Consider the following 12,550-nt stretch of genomic DNA (forward strand, 5'->3'; position numbering starts at 1 on the left):
GTAAAGAAAGAAATAAAAAGGTTAAAGGGGATATCTAATAACTTACATGAAAAGGATAGGAACTGGTTCTAAAATGGTTGAATGTTTATATCACTGGGGAGAGGCCACTCCCAGACCAATTACATCAGAATTTCTAAGGGTGGGGAGTAAGATCCAGGCATCCACATTTCTTTAAAGTCCCTCCCATGTTATTCCAATGCTAGACCAAGGTTGGAAAACCACCACATAAAGGAAATAAGACTTTAGGAAATTGGTATTTAAAGTGTGTTTCATAAAATCCCTGCTGGTGGTGGGTCAAGTTGGAGAGAGGAAAGGGGAAGTCACGCTTGTATTAGTTAGCACCACTGTTTAGTCCTGAGCTTACAACTTACAATTTTTAACCCCCAAGAAAGTGTTCTGTCCAGGAGCTGTGGCTCAAGCCTGTAATCTCAGCACTTTGGGAGGCCAAGGCAGGAGGATTGCCTAAGCCCAGGAGGTAGAGGCAACAGTAAGCCCTGATCATGCCACTGTACTCCAGCCTGGGTGACAGAGTAAGACCCTGACCCTGATTCCACAAAAAAATTTTAAAAATTAGCCAGGCACAGTGCTGCGTGCCTATAGTCCCAGCTACTTGGGAGGCTGAGGTAGGAGGATTGCTTGAGCCCGGGAAGTCAAGGCTCTACAAAAAATAAAAACAAATTAGCTGGGCACAGTGGTGCCTGCCTGTAGTCCCAGCTGCTTGGGAGGCTGAGGTGGGAGAATCACTTGAGCCCAGGAGGTCAAGGCTGCAGTGAGCTGTAATTATGCCACTGCACTCCAGCCTGGGTGACAAAGTGAAACCCTATCTCAAAAAAAAAAGAAAAAAAAAGTGTTCTAGTACTTTGTTTTTTAGAAGCAATAATGCTTCACTGTGTTCATATGATTTATAAGAATCATGCTTCTTGAAAACAGCACAGAATTTGGGCCCTAAATACTAAATTGACAGATCTGGGTAATCTTTTGGCTCTAAGATCCCCATTGAGAAATACTATAAAGTGTCTTCCTCTGTCAAGATCTAAGTGCTATTATCTTATGCAGTGATTCTTGGCTTTTTTCTAGTCATCTGTAAGCTACTGCAACTTCTAAAAGTTTTGCTAAAATGATATATTTTCGAACCATTCTTTTTACTACTTGATCATTTAAAGCCATATGCATTTGAGAACTCATCTCATTAAATGATATGTTTCCCTACCCTTTATTATAAAAGGCTTAGGATTTTTTTTTTTTTCTTAAAGCTACATTGATGAGTTAGAGTCTTCAGATTCAGGGAAGTGTTTATGATTTTATAAGGAGGCCATTTTCATTTGGAAATGGGGTCTCACTCTGTTGCCCAGGCTAAAGTCAGTGTTGCAATCATGGCTCACTGCAGCCTCGAAATGGGCTCAAGCGATCCTTATGCCTCAGCCTCCTCAGTAACTGGAACTGGTGTGAGCCACCATGCTCAGCTTCCAACTGGCCATTTTCACTCTCCTCCTTCTCCTTAGTTATTTGGGCCATTTGAGAATCAAGGGTACCTCCTGAAAGCCTCTAACATCAGCATCAGGCAGTTGGATGACATCTTTTTATCCCATTCAAGGGAGGCCTGCAGCTGGCCCTAAAGAAACTGTCCCAAAGACAAACTTTGGCTAAGGAAATCTGACGCTTCAAGCAGGATGTGTAAGTTAAGTGGGTGTGTTGCTTTTTGTTAATGTGTTAAGTAATGTGAAGATTGTAAAGTATACTGTTTTCATTAAAATATATATATATATATGTAGTCACTGGGTAATTGGCTAATGGAAGCCTCTCATCTTGCTCACATGTATTGATTAGTGAAATAGTGCAGTTTTGCTTTTGTTTCATAAAGCAGATTGTGGATCACATCATTGCCTAATTTTATTAAAGACAGAGTGAAGAAATTATTTGATTCCACTTTAGAGACTCTTCCAATGGAGGTATTTGGGAAATCTGTCATTGTGCAGTAGCAAATACTTGTATTAAAAAGAGGCGGTTTTCCCCCAGGGGATGTTTCTCACCCCTTTCAGATTTCTTAGCATAAGTCTTTCCTTTTTTGAGGGAGCAGGGTAGGGGGTAGGGAGGCGAGTTCATTTGATTAAAGGAGGAAAAGGGCTTAGATCTTTGACAGGTCAGTTTGTTACTGAGACATTGGGCAAGTTATCTGAAATTTGTGTTTTTTCCAATGGTCTCATAGCCACTTGGAAGTGATGCGGCTAAATGAGAACATCATAGTGTCTGGGGCCTTATGGAGGATTAGTCATTGCTAAATCTACATTGACCTATGAACCCTAGTTTCCTGTTTCAGCTCCAATGGACAAAATAACCCAGCATCCAAAGTCCAGTTCTGTTGGCTGCTCATCATAGGGCAATACTGGAACAGTGAACATGGAACCAAACATGGCTGGGTCTCCTAAACTCTCTGAGCCCCAGTTTCCTCATTTTAAAGCAACTACAATCCAAGGTTCTTACGATGGTTAGTAAAAATATCTATGCACATATCTAGCACAAAGCCTGCTCCTGGTCTTTTTGGAGAAAGAATGGTGGCAATGCTATCTGACCAGGGGACATGGGAACAAGAGTCCCGTCTCCAACAGTCTGTGTACTCCACTGTGTTTCTTAAAATCAAACAGATCAAGCAGAAGAACACTCTTACTATTTTTAGGTCTCAGTCCCAACCCTCAGTGTACACCACGTGGACAGATTGCATGGGACCAGAAGGAGCACTGGACTAGGAGCCCTTGGAGGCCCCCTCCTCCTTACCTCCAGGTCTCACTTGGGTTCCACTAAACTTTCAAAGGGTTTGGAGACAGTCAAGGGAGGGAACTTCTTTCCAAGTGGGAGAAAGCCTTGGCTGTGGCCCCACCTCAACTTCTGTAGAGTATAGTCAAAGATAAAGTTATAATCCCATAGAAACTGGAGCTGAATCAGCTTTTTCTGGCTGGACTAGTAGTGTGGCTATTCTGCTTGTAGGCAGATGCAGGGTAGGGGTGCTGGAGAGCCTGAGTTCCCTGCTGTCAACAACAGACACTTTATCTCATCTGCCCTCCCATCTGCCACCTGTATACACACCTGGAGGGCTCCCTTTTTTTCGGCTTACAGTACCCCTTCCCCGGGAGTTCTGAATTGGAGAAAGATTTAACCAGGTATGCCACTTCACTCACAACACAGCACTTTATTATGGAGTATGTGCAACTTGGTGTAAGGATTTCTGAAATTCACACAATTTACTGGTATTTAATGGGTTATAAATTTTCAATGTCAGAATTATACTCAAGCCATGTTAGTAATGGTCACTCCTTCTGGCCCAACAGATTTAAATCTTCTTCTGCCCAGTTTCCTCTTCAATCAGACTTTCCTGAAAAATATATAACAAATATATCAAGACTGACTTTACCAGCTGAATTTCATTACATTTTTGACATTTTAGTTTCTAAAATATCAGTCTAGAAGGAATTCGTCTGTTTGATTTTGTACTCCAGTTAGTGCTAGAGAGACATGATAAATTGGGTTTGTTGTTTTTTTGTTTGAGACAGAACCTCACTCTGTCACCCAGGCTGGAGTGCAGTAGTATGATCTCAGCTCATGGCAACCTCCACCTTCCGGCGTCAAATGATTCTCGTGCCTCAGCCTCTCTAGTAGTTGGGATTGCAGGCATGCATCACCACATATGGCTAATTTTTATATTTTTAGTAGAGACAGTTTTGCCGTGTTGGCCAGGCTGGTCTTGAACTCCTGACCTCAAGTGATCCACTTACCTCGGCTTCCCAAAGTGCTGGGATTACAGGCATGAGCCACTGTGCCTGGCCGATTGGGTCTTTTTAAGCTACTTAATATACATAAAATCTACATTAGTAGTTTAAGAGTGAGTTGTGAGGAAGGAAGTGAAAAAAAGTTCGGTTATTTACTTTGCTATTAAACCAGTCTTTGCTTCAGTTTCTTCATAATGTCATGTTTGGCAAATTTCACTGCTTGCCAGTTTTGTAATGCAGTAAGCAAAATTAGAAAAAGAAAGGAAATAGTCTGGGCGTGGTGGCTCACGCCTGTAATCCCAGCACTTTAGGAGGCCAAGGTGGGCAAATCATAAGGTTAAGAGATAGAGACCATCCTGGCCAACATGGTGAAATCCCGTCTCTACTAAAAATACAAAAATTAGCTGGGTGTGGTGGCACGTGACTGTAATCTCAGCTACTCGGGAGGCCGAGTCAGGAGAATCACTTGAACCCAGGAGACAGAGGTTGCATTGACCTGGGATTGCACCTCACTCTGGCCTGGCGACAGAGTGAGACTCCGTCTCAAAACAAAAAAAAAAAGAAAGTAAAAGAAAGGAAGTAACGATATCTGCCCACTTTTTTCTTTGTCCGTGGGTATATTAAGTTGAAGTCACTGTAGACAAAATTATAGCTTATTTTTATATATGATTTATTTGGGCTTTCCTAGCTCCTAGGCATAACTGATAATTAACTGTAATGCCTTCTGATTGCCACAAATAAGTGAAAAATAGAGATCAGAGAATATCCACATCAAATCCAAGATTCAACTTAAGTCAGGCAGAGTGGCTCACACCTTTAATCCCAGCACTTTGGGAGGATCACTTGAGGCTGGGATTTCGAGACCAGCCTGGGCAACACAGACCCTGTCTCTACAAAACATTAAAAAATAAAATCAGCTGGGTATGGTGGCAAGGGCTTATAGTCCCAGCTACTAGGGAGGCTAATCTAGTCTCAAGAATTGCTTGAGCCTGGGAGGTTGAGGCTGTGGTGAGCATTGATTGCACCACTGTACTGTAGCCCAGGCAACAGAGCAAGATCCTGTCTCAACAAATATTTTTTTAAAAAGATTCAACTGATACATTCAATTCTCTTTATACTTTTTCATCAAAAACCTAATAAGATTAGTGTATTTCCACTTTGGGGGGTGGAATTTGGAGGTGGTTATAGTCCTATCAGGAAACTGGAAATCAAATCCATCACTCTCTAAATTATAAATTTAGTAGTTTGATATTTTTCATTCCAAAGGAGAAAAAAAACCCATCTAGAGTAGTGTTTCTCATGTGTATACTCCCCAGGGTTCTGGAAAACCATGTAAGTTAAAGTGCAGTTGCAGGATCAGGTGGAGGGCTGTGGAGGAGCCTAGAGAGGAGTAGTCTAGGGGGTTTGCTGATTTTACTTGAACTGAAACGCAGCAGTGGGAAGAAATTTGCTTTGTTGGTTATCCCAAAAGCTAGAGCCAGGATTAACAGATAAAAGTTACAGAGAGATTTCAATTCAACTTCAGAAACAAACAAACAAAAACACGTTTCAGCCCCTAGTGCTGTCTAACCACTGACTGGGATTGTCATGAAACACAGTCCTAGCACAGGAGGTAACACAGAAGTCAGGAACGTAAGCCCCGCAGTGGCTGGGAGGTGGCTGTCCTGAGTGATTCCCAAAGGCCTATCCACCTCTAGAGCTCTATGTTATGATCACGTTATGATCACTTTAACTTACCAGAGCTCCTTTCAGGTCTTGGAGGGGAGAACGTGGCTGGTGCATGGTGCATTCGAAGTGCTGGGTTTCTGCCAGTTGACCAACCTCTTTGACTATCTGAAGAAAGAGAATGTGATTCTTTGAGATGGAGATAAAGAAATGAAATGGTGTTTTCCATTTCCACCAAAAAATCGTGGAGAGTGGGGTCAAGGGGGATGTGGGGCTGAGGGGGACTGGGAAAGTTGCAGGATTAGCATAGGGACTTTAAGGACACAGATCTGCCATCTGACATTTCTACAGAATGGCATGGGGATCTGCAAATCATGGATACACTAAGAAGATATCATATTTTCCCCTTAAAGATGACAAGAGGGAGGCGTTTTGAGCCTCATGAGAGTCAGTATACCCCAAAAAACAAACCCCAAGAGTTTTTTAGAGTTGTAAAAAGGGTTGGTTTTTATTTTCTAGGTTTTACTAAATATGTCATAGTTAAATGAGATTTGCTTCATGTATAACCTGCAGAGAAGAGGCTTCAGATTCCAGGTCTTCTTTAATACTAAATTATCTTTATTATTTCTCAGAAAAGAGATAATTCCTTCCAATGATAATGAAATGATTTAAAATTTTTCCCTTTCTCAGCCCTACGTTATTTTTCGGGTTAATCAGCTAACATAGATGGCTTCTTTCCTTACATGACCCTGATGAGTGGTCGTATTTTATAAATAAAAATCCTCCCAGCACTTTGGGAGGCCAAGGTGGGAGGATCCCTTGAGCCCAGGAGTTCGAGACCAGCCTGGGCAACAAAGGGAAACCCCATCTCTATACAAAATTTTAAAAATTGCTTGGGTGTGATAATGCATGCCTGTGGTCCCAGCTATGCAGAAGGCTGAGGTGGGAGGATCACTTGAGCCCAAGAGGTCAAGGCTGCAGTGAGCTGTGATTGTGCTACTAAACTCCAGCCTAGATAACACAGTGAGACCCTGTCTCAGAAAACAACCCCAGAAAACAAAAAAGCAAGTACCTCACGTTAGTGTTGGTGCCAGTTCTATCATCTAATCTATATGAAATTAAATCAGCATGTTTTCTACTACGTTATTTTATCATCTTGAGTTTGCTAATTCCTGTATTCTACCAGTCTCCAACTTTGCTTAAATGCCCCATCAGTGAAAAGAAATGATAGGGCATACATCCTTGATAAGGATACTCATTTATAAATTATAAAAATGTAGTGATCTAATATCACAGATATTTTTAAAAGATGCAATGAGGAAAAACACATACAAAGTTCTAACGTTTTCTTTCCAAATCCCAAAGAATCATCTTCTGATACAGACCTTGATCCTATCGCATTGTTTCTAATTCCTTTAGCAATCCCATACACTCAGAATGTGACGTGCTATCTCACACTTGTTGCTATTAATATATTCTTTTGGAATTTTTCCAGCTCTTTGTTTAGCCCCTGTCTGAACCGAAAGTAGGAATGGGACTTCTATTTTGTAAGTGCCTTATCTCAGCTGGAGTATCTAGGGTACAACATCATAGAATATTGCCATTGGGGCTCATCCTGAATGTTTAATATAGTTAAATTGAATCAAATTGCTATGTCTTATTTTGAAGCTGAGAGAAACTTACCTCTTGGAAGGAATCCATCAAATTTTCGGCATCTCTCTTTCCTCCAGGACGCAGTCCATAGGACCAGTGCTGGCTGGAGCAGCCCTCCACACACAGAGTCAGCAGAATAAGGCCAGCTAGGAGTTTTGGAATTGGCTCCATTCTAAGGCACATGAATGCACAATCAAATTAGACGCAGACAAGGTTGAGTAGAAACTAAAAGACCTCTTTAGTGAAAAAGCTAGCATCTATATCACTAACCCTGCAGAAGACAGAAGTCAGAGTCAGTTTTTATACACAGACACGGAAACTCAGAGACACCTGCTGGCTTGCCTTGAGTTCCTTAGCCACTGGGGACAAAATGAGTACTTAAGCTCACATGTTCAGGACCTTTTTAGTACTAAAACAGTCTACACTTTTATTTTTATTGTTTGGTTATCCAAACCCCGTAATTCATCCCTTATCAAGTTCACCATTTTGCCGTAACATTTCCCCCGTCGTGGATTGGTCTTCACCTCTTTCATTCCTGAGATAAAGAGAACTGAGCCATCTGTTAAGGAAAGTAGCTCCTACTAGAAATCTCTGGCTAATATAAAATTGGTTGACATTAAATGGCTACCCCATGGTACTAATGACGTTTTTCTATTTATCCTTCAGTCTTCCTAGCGTTACTGCTGGCTGGACCATCTGTGGCTCAGGACTCAACACTGTTCAAAGTAGTTAGTCCGCGACCAAATGCCTTCCTAGCCAAGGGGGCCTCTAATTTCTAATGAAATGTGTCTCCAAGTTAATTTTCATTTGATGGGAAAGAGGCTAAAGACTAAATCAAACACTGGTCGATAAGCTGTGGGATTCCCCAAAGCCTGGATCTCTATGGCTGGTGCTGGCAAGGACAGTGAAGAACAGAACATCATTAGATACCGTCACACCTGGATTTAGCCCTTAGGCTGTCAAATGCCCTGTAGACATACAATAGCATGCAATCTAAAAAAGAAAAACTCGTGCTAGAAATAATACAAAGCCTTTTACCTGTTTAGAGGCAGACAGCCAAAAAGATCCCAAGCTTCCCTTGAAGTAGGTTGAGTATTGTGACTTTTCTGTTTTCCTATCTTCCTTTTTATAGGGAATTTTTCCAGGACATTGGAATGTTTCCTGCTGGTAAATTATACTGCACATGGACTATGCTTTTTTTTTTAAATGGTAATTTTAAAAAATCCTCACAGAAAGCCCTTTAATGGTGTATGTAATTGGAACACCCCCTGGTGTATCTGTTAAATTTACTTAAGTGCAGCCATTAAAACCTCAGCTAAAACTGTTATAGCTGAGCCCACAATTCAAAGAGATTAAAATCCAACTAGGTTGGATTCCCTTGAGGAAACCAGCAGACCTATCAAAAGTTCAAGGAAAATAGATGTCTTAGATTAAGTGAAGTCAAATGCATACATAACTTCCACAAAGGAGGCTACACAATAAATATAGGACATTGAGTCAGGATGTCTGGGCGCTTCTGGCTCTTGGATTCTTCATTTGCAAAAGGAAGGGTGTAGACTAGATGGACTAGATGATCACAGAGTTGCTTCCAATTTTAAAAATCTGATTTATAAATAAGTGACACTATATACCAAGTTCATGTAGGATCCTAAATCAGTGCGTGTTTGAAAATTCCCTCATCTACCCATCAGGTTCCCTGCTTGATTTATCTTGAAAGCCTAGTTCTAAAGCATCAAAAAGGCAAGAAACCTATACCAAGAGCAAGACCATATTGAGCAGACTTACATCAACAGACCAACTCATTTCAGTTGATGCTTATTGAGTTAAATATGCAAATCATTGTTAAGGGCAGTGGGAACAGAAAGATGAGAAATTATAGTTATTTAATAAATAGCACATGTATAAGAGCACTCATTACAATAGCCCTGCAAAGTGGGTATCATTATCCAAATTTTATAGATGTTCCACCCCAGAGGTGCAACGGTGGACATGTTATTTACACAGGACAAGCATGTAAAACACACACACACACACACACACACACACACCCACCCATTACTCTTAATTACATTTATTTGAATACACATGGTTGTCTTCCCCTAATTTACCCCTAGGCTGAAACCTATAATAGTCAAAGATCCCATCTTATTTAAATCTCTCTTAAGAAACCCCTGGCATTTAGTCAGCATTCAGTAAGTACAGGTTTGAATGAATGAACGAAGGAATGAATAGAAAGCAAAAACCTTTTAACCAGGTAAGGCCTAATGCTGCCTCTATTTCTGCATCAAAGATATGCTTTATCTGACACAGAATTAAACTTTCATGTGTAATTGGCTGTAAATCCTGTTATATTAGCTAAACTGTAAGATGGCTAACAAATATAACTGGATATTGGTTCATTTTACAGCTGGGATTGGCAATTTCCCCGCAGGTAGGATGCTAAACCCATCAGTCATTGCCTAGTCTCCTCTGGAATAACTACATTTGCAGGGATTTCAGGGTAAAGAGAAATGGTGTCTTATCTAAGCAAATTCCCTTGCTTTGTCCAGCCATCTCTGTGGCGTCTGTCCAGTCCTCATGATAGGATAGAGAAGGGAGTACACTTTAAAGTATAATTGCAAATAGAGGAGAATTTAAAAATAAAACGTAAGTATTTGGCTTTGTTCCATTTAAATTATTTACTTTAGACACTTTGATTCATGTGTCATTCTGACATGAAGAGTGGAATCTCATTGCACTACAGTATACAAGTAAGGACAGACCATTTTTCAGCAAGAGTTCATTATGGTTGAATAGTGCTAGTTTAAATTGTCCAATTGATTTGTATTTGCTGAGAGATGTGCATCTAAGTATTGCTGAAGCAGAAAATGTGGTCTCTGGATAGGACTAATGAAATGGGAGTTAAGACTTGTGACGCCTATTGTCCGGTGAATCACTTATCACTCGATTTCTTGTAGGTTATTTCTAACAGTTGAGATTAAATTTTTGAAAAATGCTTTGAAATTATTAAGATGAATACAGCAATACCATATTAACATTCTCTAGAGGGTGAGAATATATATATACACACACACATATATATATAAAGGAGAGTTTATTAAGTATTAACTCACACGATCTCAAGGTCCCACAGTAGGCTATCTGCAAGCTGAGGAGCAAGGAAAGCCAGTCCGAGTCCCAAAGCTGAAGAACTTGGAGTCCGATGTTCGAGGGCAGGAAGCATCCAGCACAGAAGGATGTAGGCTGGGAGGCTAGGCCCATCTAGACTTCTCACGTTTTTCTGCCTGCTTTATATTTGCTGGCAGCTGATTAGATGGTGCCCACCCAGATTAAGGGTGGGTCTGCCTTTCCTAGCCCACTGACTCAAATGTTAATCTCCTTTGGCAACACCTTCACAGACATACCCAGGATCAATACTTTGCATGCTTCAATCCAATCAAGTTGATACTCAGTATTAACCATCGCAAACATGGTCTATGAATTCATTAATATGCTGTATGTCCTTAAAGTCTCCATTAGCACTGTCTTAGGTCACACAGATCTCAAGGCAAGAGTCAACTTTGTTTTGACTTACTTTCTATATCACCAAATAGGTTATCAAACCACTATGTAATTAATGAGTTTTTGATATTGAATGACTAACTTAAAACCATTTAAGGATTCCATGGTTAGGTCAATTTACCAAAAAGTTAAATATAATAAATTGGGTTTAAATAATTGGATTTTACAGTTGTCATATTTTTTCTAAATTTGAAAGAATGGCTTTAGAGAAAAAACTGCTTCATCAACATCAAAACACCTCAAAATTATTACAGCAATGATTTCATAATCTCACTGAAATGACAGATGAAAAAAATCTTTTCTTGCCCTAATGTAAAATCTCAGCAGGAAGCACTTAAGGTTAACTCCTGCTGACACGTCTAATCAGGTTGTAAAAGGGTTTCAGAGAATTAATCCTTGGATAAGGTGCTTTATACTGAAATAATGTAACCACTTTTCTTTGTAGTAATGAATCTTTTAATTTTAAAGGTAATTCTTCCTTGGGGACTTAGTGCAATTCTAAGTTTTTCCATATATTAAAGATGATTTAAAGTTGACATAGGGCAGATTTACAATACACATAAGAGTCATAAAATGAAATGGAGAAAATATTCGAAGTTGATTTATGATTGAACCCTTCATAAGAATAATGAATTTACAACATTTTCTACTAGAATCTCCTTGAGACTGTAGTTGAAAGAACTAGACTACAATAGATAGTATTGCTTAGGCAGTTACTTGAGTACCAAATTTTACTAATGCAGATAATCTAGCTAGCTTACATTTAAAACCTTTTTCCTGTCATCCCAACAACTGTATTTTTACCTATGTGTACAGACATGTTTCCACTCTAGGGTTAATGGAAGTTGTACTATTTTGACGGTTTCCTCCCTCCTTAAAATTCTCTATCCTAGTTATCAGGCAAAAAATGTTTTGGGGCATACTATTTATCTAGCCTAATAAAGCTAACTGGTAATATTCATCACCTGAAGAGTGATGAATTTAACACAAACAAATTAAATGAATTATTGGGGAGGCAGTCTTTTCTTTTGTTCAGAATTCATAAGGTTTGTGTTGTTAGCATGGTGTGTTTTTTAAAAGAATGATAAAAATAATCATGTTTAAAGAAATAAATTTACTTTAATGGTACTTTCAAAAAGACTAATCCACAACAAATTAAGTTATACTGTATTTCCTTTGTTACCCAGAACCACAGGGCTGGTTGTCAACAGATATTGAAGAAATGTAAGTAAAATACGGAAAGTGATGATTTTCAAAAGGAAGAGAAGAAACTCCTTTTCAACACTTTATATCATTTATTAATGCAGTATACATTAGATCTAAAATCTGCAGTTTCTAAGCACACCATGTTTAGATCTTTCAGATCCTTCTGCAGTTTTAGGTTATTTCTACAGAGGTACCTTTAAGTGAATGAATAACACATTCTATAATTCCTGAAAATATAGTACAGAGTGAAATGATTTAAATATAATTTAGGCACATATTGATTATGAAAATAGATTATCTCTCAATACAATACTTCTCTGTCTTGGTAAAAATAATAAAGCAAAGAAAATAATTCATTTCTGAAGTTGCTTTCCTTCACCTGTAAAGGTCTGATCTCCTCCCACTATGCATATGTACCCTTTACTGTTAAGGAAAGCTTTGCATATGTAGATATACAAGAATAAGCTACGTAAATACTAAAGATATGTCATTCTCCCAAAGGAGACACAGGTGGTTTTCAATGATTCCTTGCCTCATGTTGATGAGTCTGTAGAATTCAGAACCCATTTGGACACAGCTAATATCCCTGCTCTTGGGGTAGAAATAAGGACACCAGGTCATTGGTAGGGAGGTACAGGCCCTTCCTCTGCTGCTGCAGAGAGATAATGACTCAAGAAAATTGGGCTACAATTTGTTTAGAACAT

At 39.4% G+C, this 12,550-nt stretch overlaps 1 protein-coding gene across 2 annotated transcripts; it reads right to left on the reverse strand.

The window, feature by feature from the left end:
* Positions 1-3,164: 3,164 nt before the first annotated feature.
* Positions 3,165-10,197, reverse strand: GNRH1 (gonadotropin-releasing hormone 1 (luteinizing-releasing hormone)). Of its 2 annotated transcripts, XM_011968841.1 has the most exons (4): positions 8,118-10,197; positions 7,110-7,251; positions 5,499-5,594; positions 3,165-3,367 (listed from the first exon to the last, which is right to left on the reverse strand). In XM_011968841.1, exons 2-4 carry the CDS (start codon positions 7,248-7,250, stop codon positions 3,326-3,328), a joined length of 279 nt encoding a protein of 92 aa, XP_011824231.1. In that variant the 5' UTR covers position 7,251; positions 8,118-10,197; the 3' UTR covers positions 3,165-3,325. The 2 variants fall into 2 exon arrangements, with proteins under 2 accessions (XP_011824231.1, XP_011824230.1); XM_011968840.1 differs by having other exon boundaries at positions 7,110-10,197.
* Positions 10,198-12,550: the final 2,353 nt, after the last annotated feature.

This window comes from Mandrillus leucophaeus, unplaced genomic scaffold (assembly GCF_000951045.1).
Source record: "Mandrillus leucophaeus isolate KB7577 unplaced genomic scaffold, Mleu.le_1.0 Scaffold86, whole genome shotgun sequence".
Classification (NCBI taxonomy): domain Eukaryota; kingdom Metazoa; phylum Chordata; class Mammalia; order Primates; family Cercopithecidae; genus Mandrillus; species Mandrillus leucophaeus.

What these genes read in the sequence shown, in the direction of transcription:
- GNRH1 (XM_011968840.1), bottom strand. Translation starts at nt 7,262, where the DNA reads ATGTGCCTTAGAATGGAGCCAATTCCAAAACTCCTAGCTGGCCTTATT. An exon ending in TGATGGATTCCTTCCAAGAG is followed by an intron (nt 5,595 to 7,109) that starts GTAAGTTTCTCT and finishes CTCTTTCTTCAG; the next exon opens with ATAGTCAAAGAGGTTGGTCA. An exon ending in AAGACCTGAAAGGAGCTCTG is followed by an intron (nt 3,368 to 5,498) that starts GTAAGTTAAAGT and finishes TATATTTTTCAG; the next exon opens with GAAAGTCTGATTGAAGAGGA.